General features: G+C 46.8%; 1 protein-coding gene across 3 annotated transcripts in view; it reads right to left on the bottom strand.

Annotated features, from left to right (window-relative positions):
* The window catches only part of LOC147637100 (5'-adenylylsulfate reductase-like 3), a 47,133-nt gene that overhangs the window by 8,180 nt on the left and 13,641 nt on the right, over nucleotides 1-25,312 (bottom strand). For 2 of the 3 annotated variants that reach the window (XM_086800716.1, XM_086800715.1), the window contains exon 2: nucleotides 14,772-14,959. In XM_086800716.1, the coding sequence (XP_086656842.1) occupies nucleotides 14,772-14,959 (188 nt within the window). The remainder of the gene's footprint in view (nucleotides 1-14,771; nucleotides 14,960-25,312) is intronic. The other variant, XM_086800713.1, reaches the window with a different exon arrangement.

The raw sequence follows: 25,312 nt of genomic DNA, 5'->3' as shown, positions 1-25,312 counted from the left end.
GAGCTAGGTGCAGTGTTTGAAATTTGAATAAAGTTTTTGCCAGAATAAGTGGTTGAGCATGAATGCTCTAACCAAGGGGGGGCTCTCCAAACTATGATAGGTCTCTTTGTGTCAAGATGCTAACGCCCAAGAAATGTGTCCGCCTAAACCCCAGGAATAAGAAAAACCCGTGGAGTATGGTTAGAACCATAGGAAATAAGTGGTTCTTGCATGGCCACCCTTTGCATTCTTAAATGGGGATTTACAGAAGGAAGTATATGTAAATCAAGCTTCAGCCCATTGGTTTTGTAGTTCCTGGTGAGGAACATAAAGTATGCAGGTTGCACAAAGCATTGTATGGGTTAAAGCAAGCTCCAAGAGCTTGGTATGATAAGATACATGCTCATCTAACCAGCCAAGGTTATGAGAATAGTCCAGCTGAAAGCACATTGTATGTGAAGAAAACCGATGCCGATATTCTCATAGTCATCTTGTATGTAGATGACATGCTCATTACAAGTACTAGCAAAGCACAAATTTCAGATTTCAAAGCTGATTTGAAAGCTGAATTTGATATGTCAGATTTGGGGCCTTTACACTACTATCTCGGCATACAGTTTATGCATACAAATGATGGCATTATTATGCAGCAAACTAAGTACATAAAAAGTTTGCTAAAAAGGTTTCACATGGATGAATGTAAGCCCATTTCTACTCCGGTAGAACCAGGTGTACGGCTTACTATGCATGATATTGGAGAGCCTTTTGAGGCCGGCATTTACAGCCAGGCAATGGGATGCCTCATTTACTTGTGTAACACGAGGCCAGACATATCTTTTGGGGTGTCTTTGTTGAGCAAATTCATGCACAGCCCAGGCACAAAGCATTGGCAAGCAGTCAAACGCATTTTTCGTTATCTTACGGGTACCCTGGATCTTGGTTTGTTCTATCCCAAGGGGGGCAGCTTGCAGCTTTATGCATACAGTGATTCAGATTGGGCTGGTGATTATGATACCAGGCAATCCACCAGTGGGAATTGTTTTTTTCTTGGCAGTTCATGCATATCTTGGTTGAGTAAAAAGCAACCCACTGTTGCTACATCTGTTGGGGTAAAGGCGTTATGCCCACCCTTATAGTGTGTACAAGCCCATAAGTTATAGTACATAGTACACTTAGTACTTTTAATGTACTAAGTGCACTATGTGTACTAGTGCAATATACATGTGTGATAGGGGAGTCACACACTCATGCTTTTCATGAGTTGACTTATCCCCACAACTCTCTCTCTCTCTCTCCCTTGCTTCTCTGTGTATGTCTCCCATGAATGAACTCTAAACCCTAATTCAGGTTTTCTCCCCATCAACTGGTATCAGAGCAGGTGTTTGTCCCTCCCTCTCCCCCTTCTGCTGGTCGTGCTCTCCTGCTGGCTGCCCTTCTGCTGGTCGCCTCTTTCTGCTGCTGGCTGCTTCCTTTTCTGTTGGCCGCCTCTTCTCAGCTGGTCGCCTGGTCTCTGCCCAGCCAGTAGGCGTGGGCTGGCTCAACTACTGCCCAGCCATCAGCGTGGGCTGCCCCAGCTGCCCAGCAGCCAAGTGAGGACTGCCCAGCAGCCAGGCGGGCTGCCCAGCAGCCACGAGCACACGGCGCAGGCAAACGGCGCAGGCAAACACGAGCGAAGGCAAATCAGCCAGGCGAAGAAGAAGCGCTGGGCGTTTGACGGCATAAACAATCGTGCGTCAACACATAAGGGTGGCGTACAGCAGGTGAATCGTGGAGATCTGGTCGTGGGGGTCAGCCACGTGCAGCCACGCTGCCCAGCTGCTAACGTCGAATCAGCAGTACTTCCACGCTGCCCAACCAAAATAGCATTTTCAGCGCAGCAGCAACCTCAGCAGCAGCCAGCGCCCAGCATCAGCCGTACCTGCACAAACGCTTCATCTTGATTGGAGCAGCCATCAAATCTGCAGCACAAGTACCCCTCCTTCTCACCTGCACAAAACAGAAGCTGATTCCTGCAACAAAAATTCAGCCTGCAAATTGGATTAAATCAAAGGTATTTTGCTTCAATTTTGGATTTTCCTTGTCAAATCAATCAATTAAGCAGGTACAGGTGCCCAATTGCTCAATTTTTGAGCAAAATTGGCAAAATTGGGTGACATTGGTCACAATCAGGATAAATTTGCAGGAAATTGGTCAAATCAGGATCAATTTGCAGGAAATTGGATGTCGAAATTTAGGGCTTTTGATGTAATTGTGCAATTAAGCACTCATACATGCTGTATGATGTGAAAAATCGCACATTTGGGCAAAATCGCAGCAAATTGCAGCAAATTGCAGTGCAAATCAAGGGGCTTTTGTGCCGATTTGGTTGATTTGCATGCAGGCAATCGCAATTGATGCTGTGGTTAATGTGCTGATGCCTTACAAGCACTCAATGTGCCTGTAAATCAAGGGGCTTTCATGTATTTGATGTATATGTGGCCAAGGGGAAGCATCGTGAACACTCTGGATGCCTTCATGTGCGCCAATGTACCATGCATGATCAGAAATTGATCTCAAATCAAGGGGCTTTTCAAGTTTGTATGCTTGTTGAGCTTGGCAAAGCAGCAGGCAAGACATTTATGCCTTGAATCTTCAGAAATCAGCTTGCAGTCAAGGGGCTTTTGCCCAATTTCTGTTCGGGACTGTTTTATGCAGTGTACATGACTGTAAAAATCTGATTTTCACTCATTTGGACAGCCAGGAGAGCATTTATTGCTACTGTACCTGCTGGTACAGATTTGGCACAGCTTTGTGCATGGTTTGGCATGGCTGTACATTGTTTTGAGTGATCAAAAGGTTCAAATTCAGCTGCTGAAATTGCCGGTACAGGTTTGGTACATCATTGGAGAGCGCTTAGTACTGCTGTACAGTACTTTGGAAGGGCAAAAGAGGACATTTAAGGTGCTGTCCAAAATCTGCAGCAACCAGATTTTGGTGTTTTCATCACATAAAGTGGGAGAAAAGTTGCATTCTTGCTTCCGCAGTGGGAGATAAAGCTTGGGAGAACATTTGTGAGCACTTTGTGTGCTTTGGGTGCAGTGTTTGCACATCTTGAGTGCAGTGTTTGCACATCTGCAGGGAGTCAGGCATTACAGGTTGTATTTTGCTATGGCAACCACAGGTGAGAGCTCTTCATTGCTTCACATCAAGAAGCTTGAAGGCTCGCATAATTATGATATTTGGCAAACCCAGTGCTACAATGTGTTGCTTCAGAAAAAGCAGCACAAGCCTATCAAAGAAAGGGGTGTGATGCCCGCTTCTCTTACAGCTGAAGAGTGGGAAGATATGGATGAGCTGGCAAGATCTACTATCATGTTGTCTGTGTCAGACTCATTACTTTTCAGCATTCGTGAAGAGAAGACAGCTTGGGGAATGTGGCAGAGATTGCAGGACTTGTATGCCCAACAAAGTGCCTCAAGCAAAGTGTATTGGTTGAAGAAACTCATAGGTCTTCAGATGAAGGAAGGGGCGTCTATGACAGCCCATCTCAATGAGTTTAATGGTATTGTCAGCCAGGTCATCAATCAAAAGTTGGCAATGGACGATGAGTTCAAAGCCACCTTTTTGTTATGCACTTTGCCAGAGAGTTGGGACACATTCAGGACAGCCACTAGCAATTCGAATGCTATGCTGTCATATGCAGATGTTGAGGGTGCTCTTCTTCAAGAAGAGATGAACAGGAAAAACAACTCTGTGGGAAAGTCCAATGCAATGAATGCACGTGGGAGATCCCAGCAAAGGGGGAAAAGCCAAGAAAGGGGAAGGAGCAAGTCTCGCTCCAAAAAGGATTTGGAATGCCATTATTGTGGCAAGAAGGGACACATCAAAAAGCAATGCTACAAATGGAAAAATGATCAAAAGGAAAAGGGAAAAGGCAAAGACAAAGAGAAGGATGAAGCCAAAGATGTAAAGCCAAAGGGCAAAAGTGGAGTCAAGATTGAAGAAATCAATGTGTCACATGCAGGTGGCAGTGAGGATGAGGTCCTCTTTACGTCTTCACTTGATGCCCATTCACTTCTTACAGGTGGTCATGGTATGCACTCATGGATCATTGATTCAGGTGCCTCCTTTCATGTCACAGGTTGCAGAGACTTGTTTGTCAGGTACACTGCTGGCAATGAAGGAGTTGTTTATTTGGGTGATAACCATGCATGCAAAATTCTTGGCAGAGGTGATGTGAGGCTTGTATTTTCAGATGGCTCACAGCTTATGCTCCATGATGTCAGGCATGTGCCTGAGATCAAGAAGAATCTGCTTTCTACTGGACAGCTTGATGATGCTGATTATGTTACCACATTTGGTAGTGGAAAGTGGAAGATTAGTAAGGGCTCACTGGTTGTTGCCAGAGGCTCTAAGGTGGACACTCTTTATTTCATGCATGCAGGTGTTTGTCACCATGCAAATGTAAATGCAACCGAGCTGCCGGAAATCTCTATGTGGCATAGCCGGTTGGGACACATGAGTGTCAAGGGAATGGAGCAATTGTCTCGTTTGGGTTACTTGCCTTCTCTAAAGTTTTCAAGTTTTCAGTTTTGTGAGCATTGTATATATGGTAGGCAACTACAGTGCCCCCACAAGAAAGCTCTTGGACAGAAAGATGCTCAGTTAGAGCTTGTGCATACAGATGTATGTGAGATGCCTCAGCTTTCTTTGGGAGGGGCAAAATATTTTGTGTCTTTTATTGATGATGCCACACGCAAGGTGTGGGTTTATCCTCTTCGTTTGAAGAGTGATACATTCTCAGTGTTTGAGAAGTTTGTTGCTCTTGTTGAGAATCAAACTGGCAAAACACTGAAGGCTTTGCGTTCCGACAATGGTGGAGAGTATACGTCCAAACAGTTTCAGGACTTTTGTGATGCTAAAGGCATCAAGAGGGAGCTCTCTACTCCTTATGATCCTCCACAAAACGGGACAGCAGAGAGGATGAACAGGACCATACAGGAGAAGGTCCGTTCTATGTTGTCACATGCTGCATTACCTCATGGTTTTTGGGCTGAAGCTGTTATGACAGCCGTTCACCTTATAAATAGGTCACCTAACACGAGGCTTGGTGGAAAAGTGCCAGAAGAAGTATGGACAGGGAAGCCTCCGTCATACAAGCACTTGAGAGTGTTTGGTTGCGTTGCGTACGTGCACATACGCAGGGAAATGCGCACCAAACTTGATCCTAAGTCTCATAAATGCATATTCCTAGGATATGGTGACAGAGGTGAAATGGGGTATAGACTTTGGGATCCCATAAATAGAAAGATCATACGCAGCAATGATGTCATTTTTGATGAAACATGCATGTATAAAGAGCCTGCAAGGCAACAGGAGCCTGGCAGAGTCATCTTTGATGACGATGGACATCATGGACAACAACAAAGGGCTGTAAATCAGCCATTACAGCAGGAAAACCAGCCCTTAAATGGTGCTGAAAATGGTCCAAATGGACAGCCAGACATGGCAGAAGATATCCCTATGGATATACCACAGTTGGAGGACATACCGGGCATTATATTTCAGCCTTATGGCATGGAACAGGAGCCACCAATGGGTGATATGCAGGCTGGACAGCAACCTGCAAATGATGGTCATTGGGTACGGAGGTCCACTAGACCCTCCAGAGCCCCTGACAGGTTTGTTCCAGGGGTTGACTATTTGATGCTTACTGACTGTGGGGAGCCCTCATGTTACAAAGAGGCTTTACAGAGGGCAGACAAGGCTCTATGGGAGCGTGCCATGAAGTCAGAGATGGATTCTCTGCATAAAAATGGAACTTGGAAGTTGGTGCCTTTGCCTGCAGGCAAGAAGGTTTTGCCATGCAAGTGGGTATACAGGCTCAAAGTTGCATCAGATGCTAAGCCAAGATACAAAGCCAGGTTAGTGGCTAAGGGCTTCAAGCAGGAATATGGTGTGGACTTTGATGAGATCTTCTCTCCAGTGGTCAAAATGACCACACTTAGAGCTGTGTTGGCTTTGGTTGCGCATGATGATCTGGACTTGATTCAGATGGATGTGAAGACTGCTTTTCTTCACGGTGATCTCCATGAGGAGATATATATGCAGCAGCCAGAAGGTTATGCAATAAGTGGGAAGGAAAAGCTTGTATGCAAGCTGAAAAAGAGTCTTTATGGGCTCAAACAGGCACCAAGAGAATGGTATCATAAATTTGATACATTCATGAAAACTCAGAAATTCAGGAGAAGTGACATAGATCACTGCTTGTACACCAAGAAAGCTTTGGATGGCAGTCTCTTGATTCTCATTTTGTATGTTGATGATATGTTGATTGCCGGGAAATCTCGTAAAGAGATAGATGCCTTGAAGCAGAGGCTGCATCAAACCTTTGATATGAAGGATTTGGGTGATGCAAATCACATCTTGGGTATGCGGATACTTCGGGACAGAAATCAGCATGTGTTGTATTTGTCTCAGAAGGAATACATTGGCAAAGTCTTGCAGAGGTTCAATATGGACGGGGGGAAGAAGGCTAGTACTCCTTTGCCTCCATATGTGAAACTCAGTGCTATGGACAGCCCACAGTCAGATAGAGACAGGGCTGATATGGCCAAGATTCCGTATGCTTCAGCTTGTGGCAGTCTCATGTATGCCATGGTTGCTACTAGGCCGGACATTGCATTTGCAGTGGGAGTGGTTTCTAGGTACATGGCCAACCCTGGCAAGAAGCATTGGGAAGCAGTGAAAGGTGTCATGAGATACCTGAAGGGCACACAGGATTTGTGCATTTGCTTTGGCAAACAGGATGCATTAGTGCATGGTTACACGGATTCGGATTATGCCGGTCATCCAGATAACCGGAAGTCTACTACCGGTTATGTATTTACATTCACAGGAGGTGCTGTGTCATGGATATCCAGGATGCAGAAGTGCACTGCCTTATCTACTACAGAGGCCGAGTATATTGCAGCCACAGAGGCTTGCAAGGAGGCATTATGGCTATCTCGGTTAGTGGTTGATTTGGGTTATACAGGGGATATTCCATTGTTGCATTGTGACAGTCAGAGTGCCATTCAGTTGGCAAAGAACCCTGTCTTTCATGCAAAGACGAAGCATGTGGATGTGAAGTATCACTTCATCAGAGAGGTGATAGAGAACAAGCAAATTCAGCTTGTTAAGATTCATACGGATGACAACCCGGCTGATCTGTTGACGAAGAGTTTGCCTCCGGAGCGGTTTGCTCATTGCAGACACTTGATGGGCATTGGATGAGGCCATTTTCAGCCTTGATATGGCCTTGTATATTATCATGTACATGCTGATTTTTTCTTTTCCTTCATTTAAGGGCACTTTGCCTTTAAGTGGGAGGTTGTTGGGGTAAAGGCGTTATGCCCACCCTTATAGTGTGTACAAGCCCATAAGTTATAGTACATAGTACACTTAGTACTTTTAATGTACTAAGTGCACTATGTGTACTAGTGCAATATACATGTGTGATAGGGGAGTCACACACTCATGCTTTTCATGAGTTGACTTATCCCCACAACTCTCTCTCTCTCTCTCCCTTGCTTCTCTGTGTATGTCTCCCATGAATGAACTCTAAACCCTAATTCAGGTTTTCTCCCCATCAACATCTACTTGTGAGGCTGAGTACAGGGCAGTCTTTACAGCTACAGTAGATTGTGTATGGTTGAGGAGACTATTGGCTGATCTTCGTGAGTGTCAGCAGACACCCACCACCATTCTCACTGATAGCTAGAGTGCTATGGCCGTGGCACGAAATCCAGTATTTCATGCACGTACCAAGCATATAGAGATTCATTATCACTATGTCAGAGAGAGGCTACATGCAGGGGAGATCAATTTATCTTATTACCCTACACAGGATAATGTTGCAGATCTATTCACAAAGGCTTTACCTCGAGAAAAGTTTGAAGCTTTCTGCAAAGCTTTGGGCTTACTCTCATACAGAGAGTGATCTGCTACCTTGTACAGGTTCACACTGCTATGTGTGAACAGGGCTTAACCAAGGGCACTTTTTCCCATGTGGTTTTTCCCCTTGGACATCAAGTGTGAAAGGACACTCTTAACATATAATATTTTGTACTTCTATAATATATGGATGTGGCACACATGCAAGGGTTGACTTGCATTTTGTGGATACCACACCTTTTGGCTCTCTCTCTCTCTCTCTCTCTCTCTCTCTCTCTCTCTCTATCTCATTTCTCTGTGTGAGCTATTCTACCCTGCACCTAATCCTAATGTGCAGGTTTGTGTGTGTGAGTGTGTGAGTCCAACACCCAACAAGAAGGTGATTGGGTATTGCTGAAATTTGAAAAAGCTAGGCTTCAGAAGAGGCCAGGACGAGAGGGATCGTATCCAAAGCTTTCTACTCGATATTATGGACCCTTCCAAGTGATTGACAAGATCAATGAAGTGTCCTTCAGGCTTGCTTTACCCAACCATTGGAAGATTCACAATGCTTTTCATGTGAGTCTTTTGCGGAAGTATGTGGGGCCAGATCTAGAGGAGCCTGTCACAAAAGATCCGCCAGAAGTTCATAAGCTAGAGGAGATCCTTCAGCCAGAGTAGATTGTATTGCACAAGGAGACAGTTACCACATGGGAAGCTTTCCAGGAGATACCTTGTGAAATTTAAAAATTATTTACCAATTGATACAAAGTGGGTAGATGAGGATTATTTTGCTGACTACCCTCAACTTCTACAGGCATATCTTGAGGCTTTTCAGTTGGGGTCAACTGTTTAGAAGCCCAGGGAGATGTCACCATTTGGTCCATCTCCATTTCTGGAGCCACTTCTATAGGACTGTCACTCCATAGAGCGGCCAGATTTGTGCCATGTTCACACGGGGCCAGGCCAGTGTCCCATGTGAAAGGGCCAGTTTTATGGTGTCACATGGACGGGAGCTAGATCAGTGCCACCCGTGTGCGACCAGTGCTGCATCACATGGACGGTACATTGCTTGCATTTCCATCGTGTTGCACCTCCCTTTGATGAATACCTTTCTAGCCTTTCAACTTCATCCCACCAAGTAGCATTCGAAGGCGATCGCTTTGAACCCGAGTAAGCCATGATTTCTGCAAATTCAGGCAAAAAGTTGAATAGACTTTCAAAGTTAACCATTACAGAGAAATGAGTCCTTTTTCTGTCTATTGTTTAATGGGGAAAGATTGTGCAGTCCGGACTGTGAAGTTTGAACAGTGACATAGATAATTTTTAAAAGACCAAAAGTCCAAACTTCAAACAAAGAAAAAGAGAGAGAAGAAAGAGAAAAGCTTGCTGCCTTGCCTTGTAAAGATGTAAACTATTAAACTTGAGTCTTGATCACTCTGTTGTACAGGGCCCAGGCAGGTTGCAGTGTGCACTGTTGTTGCTTGCAGGCTGGTACCAGGCACGGTGCTGAGTGTAGTATGTACTACTGTTGTAGACTTGTAAGTTGTAGTAGGCTGTAGTGTACAGTCACCAGTGTACACTGTACACGGCAACTTGCAAGGGCTGGGGACCTGGAGACTGGGGCGACTCACGAGTCAGGACTGGCTGGCAGCTGCAGCAGGCTGCAATGTGCAAGTCGGCTAGACGTACTGCCTCGTACAAAGCAATACGGACAGGCTGTAGGTCGGCGACAGCAGTATGGGCGAACTTTGGAAAAGCAACGCGAGAAGCAGTACGGACATCGAGCAGTATTTTTTTTTTAAAATCCATGTCATCGTTTCCACTTGGGGGAACGGCAGCCCAACGTTCCGTCAGGCGTTCCACGGCCGTTCCGACACTGGACGTTCCTGAGCGCCGTTTCCATCGTTCCCTTCGTGTTGGCCATGGGGGAACGCATTCCACCGTTCCCCATGGGGGGAAACGAGGTTCCCCTACTACTATGGTTCACACGCCACATCAACTCGTCAATAGACAACACACCCATAGTACACTGGGAGCATCCCCGTCCAGTGTACTGGGACGTCATAGCAGGCAAACACACGAAAACAAGTTTGTGCATGCAAACATGAATGCATGTGCACATGTAATGGATGAAATCTCCCTTTCATGAAACTTGTACAAGAATTTCTTGTCGGGCACAAAACTGGCGCGACAGAAATGTGAAGTCTTGGTCTTCCTATGGAGTGACACTCCCATAGGCAAAACACAAATCCTAGCACGGGCCTTCCTATGGAGTGACAATCCCATAGACAAAGCTCGGCACAAATATCAGTCCTACCATGTAGTGACAGTACCATGAGTAAGACGCAATCCTAGTCATACACGGGTGGCAGCAAACAAGCTCCCGTCCATATGGCACAATACTGGTCACACACGGGTGGCACAAAACTGATTCCCGTCCATGTGACACAAGATAACTGACCCTTTCACATGGGACACTGGCCTGGCCACATGTGAACATGGTAAAAATCTGGCCGCCCTATGGAGTGACAGTCCCATAGAAGTGGCTCCAGGAATGGAGATGGACCAAATGGTGACAGCGGCAGCAAGACCTCATAGTGCTTCTCCTAGACTTTGAGAAAGCTTATGATAGGGTTAATTGGAGCTTTATGGAGGACATGATGAGCCGAATGGGGTTTCCCATGGAGTGGATCCGTGGTATTTCACGACTTTACTCAGCCTCTCAAAGTCAGGTTCTCAGGGAGCCCATGGAGATAGATTCCCCCTCTCCCGCTCAGTCTGATAGGACTGTCCTCTGGCACCTTATCTTTTCTTATTCCTCCCCGAGGCCATGAGCAGTTTTTTCTCAGCTCGGACTCCAGGGATTGCGTCTCCCCCTCCGTACTCAGGAGGAATTGCTGGACTCAGAGTTTGCAAATGACACAGCAGCTTACCTATCACGAGATGTGGGGAATCTCCAAAGATTCCCTGAGGCGATTGAGATCTTTTGTAGCACATCAGAAGCGCAGATCAACTGCCACAAGTCATGTGGCTTCTGAGTAGGCTCTACACCCGCCCCGACTTGGCGCCCAGTTAAGGCTTTCCAGTGGATCGCGAGGGGCACTCCAGTTCGCTATCTTGGATTTCAAGTGGGCATCAATATCTCCCCGGAGCAACAGCTCACCCCTCTTCTTCTAAGCATTCGGAAGAAGCTTTTGTACTGGAGTTCCACGAGGCTCTCCCTAGCTGGTAGAGTGGTGGTGGTGAACCAGGTCCTTCTTGCCACCATGTGATACATTACTTCCTGTTGGGCCTTCTCCCAAGCATGCATTGGTCAGGTACAGCAATTGATCCGGAACTTCTTAAGGACAGGCAGTGACGGGAGGAGAGTGATCATTCAGCCGCAATGTAGAGGGGACCTAGGCATCATTGACCCTGCTACTCAGAGCCGCGCCCTACTGGTCAAGATGATTGTTAGAGAGAGGACTCCTTCCCGGTGGTGAGCCTTGGAAGGACTTCCTCTTGGCCCAGATTTCAACCCACACCCCAAGTCTAGGGGACCCTTGGCCGCAGAGTACTAGATTGATCTTCACAGAGATGTGGACCCGCGGATTTAGCCTTGCCTTTGAGGATAGATTTGCAGCCAGTTTACTCCGAGCTTGAGATCACCTCAAGCCTCTGGTTGCCTCAGAGAAGCGTCTTCGACAACCTTTGATCTGGAACCCCTTGATCCGACTACTCACTGGCCACATGTTGGGGACCCAATGTCATGTTTCATGGGGCGCATTGAGCTTAGGACCTGCCACGTCCCTTGGAGATTGACTTGCACACAAGCAATTACCCTGGAGGTTCAAGAGAGAGGCCTGGCAGGGATCCGTGGTAGAGAAAGACTCGGCATAGATATCGACTATGCTATTCCTCAAGAGTGGTCAACTCCTATCGCAAACCCGACCCCCCCCCCCACTGTGGCTCAGAGTGTTTACTTGGCATGATATTCTTCTGGCAATCCACGGAGTTGATGAGGCCAATGTTTGCTCACTTTCTCTATTGGTCCCCATGGCATATTAGAGAGATCCAAGCTCCCCTCGGAGGATTTCAGTGGATGCACCTTATAGCGGGTGAGGATGATTGAATTTCACTCACTTGAGTAGCACAAAGACCCCCCGCTGGCCAAGGTGGCTAGAGAAAGATTTTGGCAGCTATGGATATGGGAGAGCCAACCCCTCACGCGTCTCCAGTGGGACCCAGGAGAGTGGACTTGGCACGATCCCGTTGATCGGGAGGAGACTCGATCCCCCATTTTTCGCATATATAGCACGGCTAGACCGCAGGATTCAAATGCCAGAGATTGATGTGTTGGAAATTATTTCATCGCCAAATGGACTTTCCCATGCACATTCATGCTTGTATCTAGCTCCATTTGAAGCCTTGCATATGCATCTAGGCACTACATATTTTTTGCTATTTTTTGCCTATTTTTAGGCATCATTTCAGATTTTTCATGCATTGTCAGCTAGTCCTCTAATTTGCTACTAGCCGACCAGCTCTTCTCGCACCTATATAAAGGTGGCTAGGCTTAGCCTCATTATCATCTCTCTTTTCAGCTTCTACAATGATAGGCAACACCTACGGGACCTCCCTCGTGCTGCTCCACATCATGTACAACCTTTTCTGGTGATATTCGACAGTGATCTTCTGTTCTCTTTTATGTTTGATGTCCATACACAGTGTTGTATGGTTCTTGCAGCATTTCTTTGTGGGTATCATTGCATAGTACCCATTCTTTCATGATGGCACCCTAGGAGCAGCAATACATTGGCAATCACAGGGCCCCTCTCAACATTTCCTCTCAGATTCCTGGAAGAGGCTCTAGGACAGTTTTCAACCTCGAAAGATCACCCTTTTCTTTGGCTTATGGCACACAGGAGCTTGGCGGTTGGCACGTGGTTGGCTATTGAAGGTTGACCATCGAGGTGTGGCCACCCCCAGGAGTCTCAGCGACACTGTCTTTGGGATTGCCCGAAGGCTCAACAGGTTTGGCAGTGGACTCTCTGCATCTTCACGATAGATAGAGCCTCGACCCGGATCATTACATAGGGCACTGTCACATGGGCCACAGAGGCTGAAGTCGCCAGAGCTTATAAGAAGGATGGTGGGCGGCTAGCCCTCCAAGTTTCTCACCTCCACATTTCGGCAGTACCAATTACAGCCCCATCTACTGACCACTGGAGACCATGCTCATGTCAGAAATGGAAGATTTGTAATAGCATTGTAGCGGCCAGCCTAGCACATATGGCAAGCTAGATGCAACGAAGCCATAGAGGGTACCCACACCCAACGGAGTCCATCAGGAGTATTTGGCTCGATATCATCCATACCCTCCGCAGTCAGTGGGGGAAGTTAAAGGGTGGCTCTGACTACATGCGGAAGCAACAGGAAGCTTTCTTGAGGCTCTAGCGGCCAAGCCCTTTTTCACCAATAGAGGTGGTGATCCCACTTGGCATTACAGACCACCTGTGTGGTTATCCCCCCCCCCCTTCCCCTTGTATGAGATAGCCTTCTCCTCGTAGAGGAGCCAACCAAAGGGGAGGTGCATCTCTCTCCACTTTTGATTATTGGATCCGCGCCCTATCCATGAGGCGTGGTTGTATCTAGTTGTATTTAGCCCATAGTGGTTGTTTTTTCATTAACTAATAGAAGGATCTTTTCTCCGGGAAAAAAAAAATTTTATCTGCTGCCCAAATCAGGTATTAGCTTGGAGATCAGTTTGTCCATATGCGCACATGGCATCCCCTCCTACTAAACTTGATGACGGGATTCCAACCTTTTGACCTTGGATGACTGTCATCATCCTTTTGTCTCGTCATGGACTCCCAAATCTATCATCCTTCCTTCCTGGAAATCATTTCACTGAAAACCTTGCCATGTCTCTGCCTCCACTCCAATTTGGTGTTGAGACCTATGCTTGCCTTCATACTCTGTCCTTGAACACTAAAATGGTCTCCTTCCAAAGGTTGATCATGGTTCATGCCATCCTTGCTCCACCCCCTTCCTTGGTATGCGCCAAATGGCATCCGACCCTCGGGGCTGCCATTCCCTTGGGTTTTGTTGACAACAACGAGCCCCATGGGATTTCTCCCCTGGCTGTGTTACTCTCCTTGGACCTGTTCACCTTTCTCGGACATCTTCACCACTTAGCTTGGCTGAGCCTGATGCTCTGATACCAATTTGACATGTGTGGAAGCTCTCTGTGTCTTCTTTCAGCTTTAAGTAACTCAATAGGAACCTTGATGCAAATCACCAACAAAGATAAGAGAGAAGAGAAGGAGGGAGAGAGAGCTGTATTTTCAGTATATTATATAGTATAAAAGCTGTACAAATCTGTGGCCTTTGGCCTTCCAAAAAGAAGTAATCTAAGACCATCTAAAAAGTCCTACGACCATCTAACAAGTCCTAACTCTTGACTCTTGACTCTTGACTTATCCCAAAGGGGTCAGATGATGAGACTGTATGCTGGTCTACCCTTTTGACTCTTGACTCTTGACCTATCCCAAAGGGGTCAGATGATGAGACTGTATGCTGGTCTACCCTTTTATAGGCTTTTCACAAGCCCATGAACTGGCCAACTGCTGTCGCAGCCAGCAGCAAAGACAACATTCCCAAAATATGTGGTCTTATTCACCCTGCCAATTGTTGTCCTGACCATACTAGGCCTGCTTCTGTGTAAACCCTGAGACTTGCTAGTATCCGAACTTAATTTTTATCTGCTGCCCAAATCAGATATTAGCCTGGAGATCAGCTTGTCCATGTGTGCACATGACACTGATTGTGGGACAAATCTGTAGCCTCAGTCTTAGGTTCTAAATGATCCATATGACTCAAGCACAATTGAAAATAGTTTCTGGTTAGAAGGTAACCTTGGCCAGAGAACAGATGACTCTGCTGCAAAATGAATGATTGCTGGAAAAGCAGCGGACACAGCATCAAACAACGGCCGCAATGTCTTGGAGAAAGGGCACCAATCCGCATACAAAAGGACTGCAGCATAAGTACCATTCTGATTCTTGAGCAGTGTAAAAGCTCTTTCTAATACTTTACCATGTATCTGTTTGAAAAAGAGCAAAAACAGAAAGGAACCATCAGTAACTGATCAATAATCTGAGTGAAAGGACTATCTGTTTGAAAAAAAGCAAAAACAGAAAGCAACCATCAGTAACTAATCAATAATCTGAGTAAAAGGTCTATGTCCAAGGTGTATATTGCATAAAACCAGAAATTTCAGCAAACTTTAGGACTGTTTTGCTGAAAAACAGCCATCCCGAGTGTGCAAGATGGTGTAGAGTTGTGAAAATCATCTTCTCCAAGCTATGGCAATGGTGGGCTTAGAAATGAAGCGAAATGGTGAAAAATCAGAGTTTTCAGCCATAACCCGAGTAAAATGACTATGTCCAAGGTCTTTAACATCACAAAAAGGACGAGAAACCAGGAAGTAAACCATGATGTAAGTAAGAGCACTTTATAGGTTTGATGTCTACCTTAAGAGAACATGGGGCTCTAGGGAAATCTCTCTCTCTCTATCTCATGAGAAGGAGAGGGAGCAGGAGAGACATGTTAGGGCAAGAGGACGAAAGGACCAGATGTACGAGAGATCAAAGCAAAACAACACAGCATGAAATATGTGAGTGAGTCTATATATAATGGTGAGTGAACATATGTAAAAGAGCCCTCTGATGTGAGGTGACTGAGAGTAGAAAGACCAGTGCAGTAGCAAAGATGATGTCGAAGCTGAAGCACCGTCGATGACGAAGGCTCCCGTCGATGTGAGGCAAAGCACTCCGAGAGGTAGTCAGTGTCGAAGGCTCGCATCGGTGGAAGCAGAGGCACTCCGAGGTGGTAGTGGCAGCAGAAGATGAGGTGATGCAGGCTCTACTGACAAGGGTGCTGCTGTAGCTGAGGTGGTAGATGAAGAGCAGAGAGGGCTGCCGTCCCGAGTGGTGCAAGCTCTAGTGACACGGGTGCTGCGTACTTGAGGTGGTAAGGAGCAGAGAGGGTTGTCGTCCCGAGTGGTGCAAGCTCTAGTGACACGGGTGCTCAGACCTGAACTAGTGTCGATGGTGAAGATAAGCAGAGAGTGGTCTGCTGTCCCGTGTAGTGGCCAGATGAGAAACGCTGACGTGTTGAATGTCACGCGAGTATGATGAAGCTGTGTTGTGTAGAGCCCGGCAAAAGTAGCAACAGCAAGCAGCAACATCTGGTGCCAGATATGTGCAATGAAGTGGTACAAGATGATGCATGATGAGGCAAGGCTATATATACTAGGGGGGAGTGCTGGTCGGCCGGTCTAAAGGCTGTCAGCCAGCAGCCAAGACAAAAAAAACCCAAATAAAAACCAAAAATACCCAAAAAAAAATCCCCTTTTTAGGGCTAGGAAAAATATTGTTTTCACACAAGACACGCCAGACTTGTTGGAGGAGAATGACTCAAACACGAGCTTTAGCCAAGGAAGTGCAGAGGAGATAGAGAAGAGTGAGAGTGAGAGAGAGAGAGAGAACTCACACAATGCTCAAGAATATCTTGAATGTCTTATTGAGGCTCAAGGGAGACCTCGTATTTATAGTGATACAAGGGTATGGGCGGGTGCCCAACTTATGGGGCGCCCGACGGACCAAATACAAAGAATGCCTTTACAAGGCCCATATGGGGGCCAAATGTACAAGTAAATATATGGCCGCGAAGCTCTCGAAAAGAGCTACGCGATGATCAAGGTCCGGAGGCGAAACTGGGACTTTATACCCAACAACCTCCCACTTAAAGGGCCAGTGAAGCTCCTCTAAGCTATGTAACTCCCACCCGCTGTAGACACATATCAAGCTGTGCTTTTGGCAAACTTTTGGTGAGAGCATCTGCAGGGTTCTCATGAGTGCCAATCTTGACCAAACTGACCAAACCATCATCTAGCACCTGTCTGATGAAGTGGTACCGTACATCAATGTGTTTGGTACGAGCATGAAACATGGCATTCTTAGCCAGGTATATGGCACTCTGGCTATCACAACCAAGGACCGGAGCCCTCTCTGGCAATCCAAACTCTGTGACAAGGCGTGCTAACCAAATGGCCTCCTTAGAAGCCTCTGTGACGGAGATGTACTCGGCCTCAGTAGTAGAAAGTGCTACTATCCTCTGGAGTCTAGAGCACCAAGAAACAGCACCACCTGCAAGAGTATAGATGTACCCACTAGTAGACTTGCGGGTATCAGAATCACCTGCCATGTCTGAATCACAATAACCCTGCACCTCAAGTGGACCTTTACCATACATAAGGCATTTCTTCTGTGTCCCCTTCAAGTACCTCAAAATAGACTTTATAGCATCCCAATGTGCTTTGCCAGGGTTGGACATAAAACGACTGACTACTCCCACTGAATGAGCAATGTCTGGCCGTGTAGCAACCATAGCATACATAAGAGATCCACAAGCAGAAGCATAAGGGATCCCACGCATAGTACTGGCTGCATCATCATCTTTTGGGCAATCATCCTTGGATAGTTTAACATAGGGCTGCAATGGAGCACCCAAAGGCTTAGAATCAGCCATGTTAAATCTATCAAGGACTTTCTGGATATACTTCTCCTGTGAGAGGAAAAGCAACTTCTGTGCTCTGTCCCGTCTAATCCGAAGACCCAAAATATGTTCAGCTGAACCCAAGTCCTTCATAGCAAAAGCTGACTTCAGCTGGTCCTTAAGAGCTTCCAAAATGCTCTTATTCTTCCCTGCAAGAAGCATGTCATCAACATACAGCACAAGTATCACTGGGCTGCCATCTGCATCAGTTTTAGTATACAAGCAATGATCTGCATGGCTACGATTAAACTTTTGGTTAAGCATGAAAGCATCAAACTTTTTGTACCACTGCCTCGGGGCTTGTTTCAGCCCATAGAGACTACGCTTCAGCTTACAAACCAGATGTTCTTTGCCAGGAATGACAAAGCCTTCAGGCTGCTTCATATACAGCTCTTCATCTAAATCACCATGTAAGAAAGCTGTCTTTACATCCATCTGATACAGTTCTAAATCCAAAACAGCAGTGAGAGCAAACAAAACACGAAGGGTGGTCATTTTGACCACAGGAGAGAAGACCTCCTGAAAATCAATCCCTTCCTTCTGAGCATAGCCCTTAGCAACAAGGCGGGCTTTATACTTAGGCTGGCCGTCAACTGTCTTGACTTTGTACACCCACTTGTTAGGAATAGACTTCCTTCCTTTGGGCAACTCAACCAAGTCCCAAGTGTCATTTGCATGTAGAGACTTAATCTCCTCCTGCATAGCATGCTCCCACTTGTTTCGGAGTTCACAAGACTTAGCCTCTTTGAAAGTAAGAGGCTCACCCTCATCTGTAAGCAAAACATGTTGCAAAGAGGGATCAAAACGCTGAGGTTCCCTCCGAAAGCGAGTAGACCTCCGTACCCAATGATCATTGGCTGGTTGGGGGTCAATATCGGGAGGAATCATAATTTCAGCATCAAAAGGCTGCGGGTTTTCACGAACAGCCTGATTTTCAGCATATAGGGGTTGCTGCCCTACACCTCCAGGAGCATGAAGCGGCTGTCCAACCTCTTCTGGCTCAAATATCACGGACTCATTATCTTCAGCCCTTTGTGAAGCATCCTGGGGCTCATTTTCAGCATCAATGGGTGGCTGCCCTTGCTGAAATTTGACCTTTTTCTGATCACCATGAGAGGCACAAACATTACGGAGCAGCTTTGCCTCATAAAATACAACATCCCGGCTGCGAACCACTTTGTTGGTTGATGGCAACCACACACGGTAGCCCATCTCACCTTCATCACCGTAGCCAACGAAGGTGCCCTTCTCGGACTTAGCATCAAGCTTGTTCCGGTCTTCCTTGCGGATATGCACATATGCATCACAACCAAAGATGCGTAAGTGGGCATATGAGGACGGTTTGCCAGACCAAACCTCCTCAGGGATTCCACCTTTCAAAGCTGTGTGTGGAGATCGATTGCAAACATGAACTGCAGTTTTCAAGGCTTCTCCCCAAAAATCCTGAGAGAGATTAGCTGTGGACAGCATGCATCGAATTCTTTCACACAGTGTACGATTATACCTTTCAGCCACACCATTTGAAGAGGGGCTATAGGGGGGTGTAAGTTCCCTCTTAATGCCATTATCATCACAAAATTTCTGAAATTTAGTACTAACAAACTCACCCCCATTGTCAGTGCGTAAGCATTTAATCTTCACTCCTGTTTGAGTATGAACAAATGCATAAAACTTTTGAAATGCAGCAAAAGCATCATCCTTAGATTTCAACAAAGTGATCCATACTTTTCGTGAGTGATCATCCACAAAAGACACAAAGTACTTTGAACCACCTTTAGATTTAATGGGCATGCCGCACACATCAGAGTGGACCAAGTCCAACTTTTCAGCCTTGCAAGAGGCACGAGAGGAGTAAGAACTCCTATTCTGTTTCCCATACAAGCAATCATTACAAAAATCAAGCTTGCTTCCTTTTGCATCAAATTTGTTCAAAGAGGACAAAATGGAGAGACCCTTTTGGCTCATGTGGCCAAGTCTCTTATGCCAAAGCTCCATGTGGGAGCGTACCTCTGCAAAAGCAATAAACTTACCAGACAAAGCCTGACCATGAAGGCTATATAATGTTCCTTTCTTGCATCCTTTTGAAATCAGCCTTGTGCCTTTGGTCAATTTCCATGTGCCATTTCCAAATATGGCCGTGTATCCCAAGGCATCAAGCTGGCCCACAGACAGGAGACTGGTTTTCAAACCAGGCACATACCTCACATTTGGCAGCACAAACTCACTACCATCCTGCAAAGTCAAATTCACGGTGCCCATACCTTCAATATTGCAAGCATGATCATTCCCCAAGAACACCTTTCCTCGGGAGCCTGCAGTGAAAGTTGCAAAACACTCCTTGATAGGAGTTACATGAAAAGAGGCACCCGTGTCAATAATCCAAGTCTGTGAAAGCACATCAGATTCATACATCAAGGCATGAATAACATCTGGTTCTGTGACATGCAAGTTATGAACATCAAGTGCATTAGCAGAAAAAACACATAGCACATCATCTGAGTCAGACAGTTCCTCTATGACAACACCAGAGGCCACATTGGCCTTGCTCTTGTCCTTTTCGAACTCTTCTGCTTTGCTGGAATTACTCTCTTTTTCCTTCTTTTTGTCATTTGAATGACTGGATTTCTTCTTCCGGTCTTGCTCCATCTTGTAAAACTTGCAATCTGGCTTCTTGTGGCCTTTACGACCACACTGGTAGCATGTAACATCAGATTGCTGGCCCTTGCTCTTGCTTCTACCCTTTGAATTGGTAGTAGTATTTCCCCGCTTGGTCATCCTCCCTCGTGAGACATTTGCAGAACCGCTAGTCTCTGAGGTCTTCCTCCGGATATCTTCATTGAGAATAGCACCCCTGACTCCATCAAAAGTTAGGTTGGGATTTGTCCCAAGTGACACCACAAGTGTTTCCCAAGAGTCAGGCAAAGTAGTGAGCAAAAAGATAGCTTTCAACTTATCATCAAAAGCAGGCAATCCAGAATCCTGCATCTGATTAAGCACCCCTGTGAAAGTAGTAATATGCTCTACTGCATTCTTAGAATCATCAAGTTGCATATTCATGAGTTTCCTGATGAGATGTACCTGGTTCACTGGCGTGGTGATCTCATAGGTGCTTCTCAGCTTCTCCCAAACGGCATAGGCTGTTGTCAGCCCTTTGAGGTCTACAAGGACCTCATCAGCAACAGCCATCTGGAGATAGGCAACGGCCTTTCTGTTCAGGATTCCCCATTCATCATCTGTCATAGCAGCGGGTTTGAACTGCTCAAGTGCAGTATCACATTCCCGCAGATAGAGGATATTCTGAATCCTCACCTTCCAAAGATCAAACCCAGTGCCTGCAAACTTCTTAATCTCTAGTAGACCCTTAAGATCACTTGTAGACGCCATGACTTATCAAACTGACACTTCAGAAAGTAAGCAATAGCAAGATGTTATGTACCAGATATGGGTTGAATGTAGGATGCTCGTAGATTGATGAAACAACTTCAAGTGAAGGAGACGGCGGAAGAGTATCACTGAATGTCGATGTAAACCCGAGGGGCAGTATGTTGCTGTCTTTTGAGGGTTGCTCGAAGATCCTGGCTGCTGGAGGCGACGACGGCTGCTGCTAGTGGCCGTGGGGCTGCTGGCTGCAGCCCGGACTGCTTGTTGGTGGCCTTGGGGCTGCTGGCTGCAGCGTTGGCTGCTGCTGGTGGTCGTGGGGCTGCTGGCTGCAGCCCTAGCTGCTGCTGGTGGTCGTGGGGCTGCTGGCAGCAGTGTTGGCTGCTGCTGATGGCAGCCGTACAGCAAGGAGAGGACAGAACATCAAACGCAGCAAAGAGGGGCAGCAAAAACGCAGCAACCAGCAAACGCAGCAAAGAGGGGCAGCAGAAACGCAGCAAAGGGGGGAAGCAAGGGAGAGGAAAAACGCAGCAGCAGGGCAGCAGGGGTGGAGCAGAAAACGCAGGAGAGGGAAGAGCAAGAAAAAAAAGCAAAAAACAGTCTCCTGCGTTAAAAAAAAAGAAGAGCAGCACTCAAAAAAAAAAAACGCACCATCTTGATGATAGAAGGGAGGTGTTTGACGATCCCGTAGTCAAGTGGTGGAAGACACCTCTAACTCCATAGCTTCTGCATACAGCTTCCCTCCATAGCTCTGATACCAGTTGTTGGAGGAGAATGACTCGAACACAAGAGCTTTAGCCAAGGAAGTGCAGAGGAGATAGAGAAGAGTGAGAGTGAGAGAGAGAGAGAGAACTCACACAATGCTCAAGAATATCTTGAATGTCTTATTGAGGCTCAAGGGAGACCTCGTATTTATAGTGATACAAGGGTATGGGCGGGCGCCCAACTTATGGGGCGCCCGGCGGACCAAATACAAAGAATGCCTTTACAAGGCCCATATGGGGGCCAAATGTACAAGTAAATATATGGCCGCGAAGCTCTCGAAAAGAGCTACGCGATGATCAAGGTCCGGAGGCGAAACTGGGACTTTATACCCAACAAGACTGCCCTCCATCTCGTGGAGAAGACGACCACCACCCTTACCAAAGCAGGTACAGTACTCAAAGGTAGTTGAATGGTTTCATTCACATGGATTGCAGATGGATCATCTCCCCCCATTTCAGTACAGCCTAGACTGCCCACACCCCTCGACCTCTCACGACAAGAGATCGACCGGAACATCCAGTTAGATCTACTCAGCCTACACATACATCAGACTTGGGTGTCATCATCAAAGATAGAGACGAAACGTGAGTTCTACAAGGAGCATTTTTTGAGACGCACCAAGGATGGATTCTTTGAGATACCAAGGTACATGCAGATCCACATGTCACATGCTATGCTAATCGCACTCAGTCGGCTCATAGTATCTATTAGAAGTCATCTCCTGTCTTTCTGTAGACACCAGGGCATTTGTTGTGGGTGTGCCCGCCCTTGTAGGTGTTGTTCTCATTTTTCCTCACTCCCAGTATTTTTCCCCCATTTTTCCCATTTTTTCTATGGCTTGGGTGGCACTTCTGTGGTGGCAAGAGATCTTGGTAGGTGGCCGACTGTACCTGCAGTACCCGACTTCAGTTCTGGTGCTGGCCGACTGTGGTACAGGTCGTGGACACCCTGGCATTGCTGGCCGAATGGTCATAACTGGCTGACTGGGTGTCTATGTGCTGGTCGTGGAGATCTAGGCCTGTCGGCTGCCTATGAGCAGGCCAACTGCAGTATTGGGGCCATATAAAATGGCCCCATAGCCCTCTTGTCATTGTGTATTGTATTCGGGATCTTCTTGTGTATACATAGTAGAGTTACACGCCTCTCTCCATTGCTGTCTATTTTCTGCACTTGCTCTTGTGTTTCCAGATTTGCATGGTATTTAGTATCTGTGTATATAGAGCAGAGTTACACGCCTATCTCTCTCCTCCTCTTCTGCTGTCTATTTTCTGCACTCTACTTGCTCTTGTGGTCTCAGATTTGGTTATCATCTCCGCTGCGTATTTTGACATGGTATCAGAGCCCTAGGCTTTTGATAGTTTTTGGGATTTGTGTGAGCAAGAGGGGGACTGTTGTGTTGCTGATTGGTGGACTGTACGGGACTGTTCGGGAAGAGGAGAAGCAAGAGGACAGCGGGCTGATTTGCTGGACAGCCACTTGCAAGTGTAAGTTCTTCTTTGTTCCCAGCCACCCACCCTTTTTCAAAGTACTGCCCCGCAATGGCAGATTTGTTAGAGATGGCTGAGAGGCATGTGAAGATCCCTACACTCCCCACGTTCTCGGTGGACCGTCAGTTGGACGGGAACAACCACAACATATGGAATGTTATGATGGAATCTGTTCTGGAGTCTTAAGACCTTGCTGATTTCATCGTTGTTGGGCTTCCACGGCCGGAAGTAGAGGAAGGGGAGTTACCGTCGACCCGAAAGAACCGGGAGGCACAGGCACAGTTGTGGGATCGTGTCAACGTCAGGGTCCGTTCATTTATCTTCCTCAACTGCACATCGCAAGTAATCAATCATGTAAAGCATATCACGCAGGCCAGAGGTATATGGCAACATTTGGCTTCTCTTTACAACAGGGTATCGCCCATGAAGAGGATTTCCTTGGTAGTACAGATGCGGGTTATGAGCCCTGCAAAGTCGTCGACGATGCGGGAGCATATTAACAAGCTGCAGGCTCTTCAGCAGGAAGTTCTTCAGACTAAGAAGGAGATATCGTCAGAGGATATGGCCCTAACGTTGCTGTCGCACTTGCCCTCTCAGTACTCAGCATTTTACTCGTCTTTGATTACCAGTGGCAGGCTCAGCACCATCACGTGGAAGGAGCTTGTGTCCACGGTCTTGGTCCAGGAGGAATGATTCACGAACCCTCCACAAGGCGGAGGTTCGCAGGCCTCAACTAGCCAACGGTCGAAAGGCCGTAACACGGGCAAAGGGAAGGCTTCATCGAAGAAGTCTTCTAAGAAGAAGTCCGACGCTGACCGCGAGAAACTAAAGGCGGAGAGGACCTGTAATGATTGTGGCGAGAAAGGCCACTATTGGAGGCAGTGTCCCAAGCGGAAGACCGAGAAGGGTGAAGATTCCTCAACAGCAATCATGAAGACTCCGGCTTTTGTGCACCTGGAGGTGATGGACACCGATGTTTCATTTTCTTCGGGCAGAAAGGAGGTTGGAGGATCCTCCGCAACGGATACTCGGGAGTAGATTCTAGACAGTGGTGCTTCCAGGCACATGACTCCTTCCCGTTCAGATTTACAGGATCTTTGCAGGTATTCTGGTCACATTCTTACTGGGGATACATCCACTATCCCAGTTCACAGTGAGGGCAGGTTGGAGATAGTTTCCGATGGCAGAGAGGGGAAGCATTCCTCCCAGGTGTTGTATGCTCCGTCACTTGGTTTTCATATGTTGTCAGTGCATCAGGTTTGCAAGACTGGCGTTCGGGTGGAGTTTGATGAACATTTCGTTGCTCTCCGGAACAAAGCAACAGGCCAGGTAGTATGGGAAGGCTGTCAGAATATGCAGCGGAAATGATAACCAAACTTGGGTAGACAAGAGCAAGTAGACTGCAGAAAATAAACAGCACAAGAAACACAGAGAGATAGGTGTGTAAACTCTTCTCTATACACAAGATCCCGAGAAAACTAAATGAATAAGTGGTGGGGGCAAGGGGCCTATATATATGCCCCTGGGAGAGCAGTCGGCCAGCATAAAAAGGTGCCCACGACTGCATAAATGCAGTCGGCCAGCAGAAAAATGCCCACGACTCATCTGTGCAGTCGGCCAGCAGCCCTGAAGCCCACGCATCACCTGTGTGCAGTCGGCCAACCACAGGACTGCTGTTGAGACAGTCAGCCAGCTCTGGAGTGCTCCTGCCACCCTCTAGCAACCCTCCCCACCACTAGAAAAAATGGAAAAAAAATAGGAAAAAATACGAGGAGTGTGGAAAAATGATAAAACACCTTATACAGGGCGGGCACACCCACAACAGAGGCCCTGGTGTATAAATATAGACAGGAGATGACTTCTAACACCCCCTCTCAGCTCCTGGCTGTGAAACCAACCCAAGGGAGCTGGAGTGCCGCCTGAGCATAGCTTGAGGTAGAGACTTCGTGAAGAGGTCCGCCGCATTGTCCTCCGTCGAACAATAAAGTAGCAAGATGTCACCAGCCAAGATCTTCTCACGTACAAAGTGATACTGTATCTCTATATGCTTGGTCCGGGCATGGAAAACTGGGTTCCGAGCAATAGCTATATAACTCTGGTTATCGCACTGGATGACTGTGGGCTCCCTCTGTGGAAACCCAATCTCGCCTAGCAGCCTCCGCAGCCATACAACCTCACAAGCAGCACCACAAGCAACCCGATACTCT

The sequence above is a fragment of the Cibotium barometz genome, chromosome 7, assembly GCF_041138505.1.
Source record: "Cibotium barometz isolate CiBa-2024 chromosome 7, ASM4113850v1, whole genome shotgun sequence".
In the NCBI taxonomy this organism is placed as follows: Eukaryota; Viridiplantae; Streptophyta; class Polypodiopsida; order Cyatheales; family Cibotiaceae; genus Cibotium; species Cibotium barometz.
The sequence above is the reverse complement of the archived record's forward strand: the minus strand, read 5'-3'. Positions and strand labels throughout refer to the sequence as shown.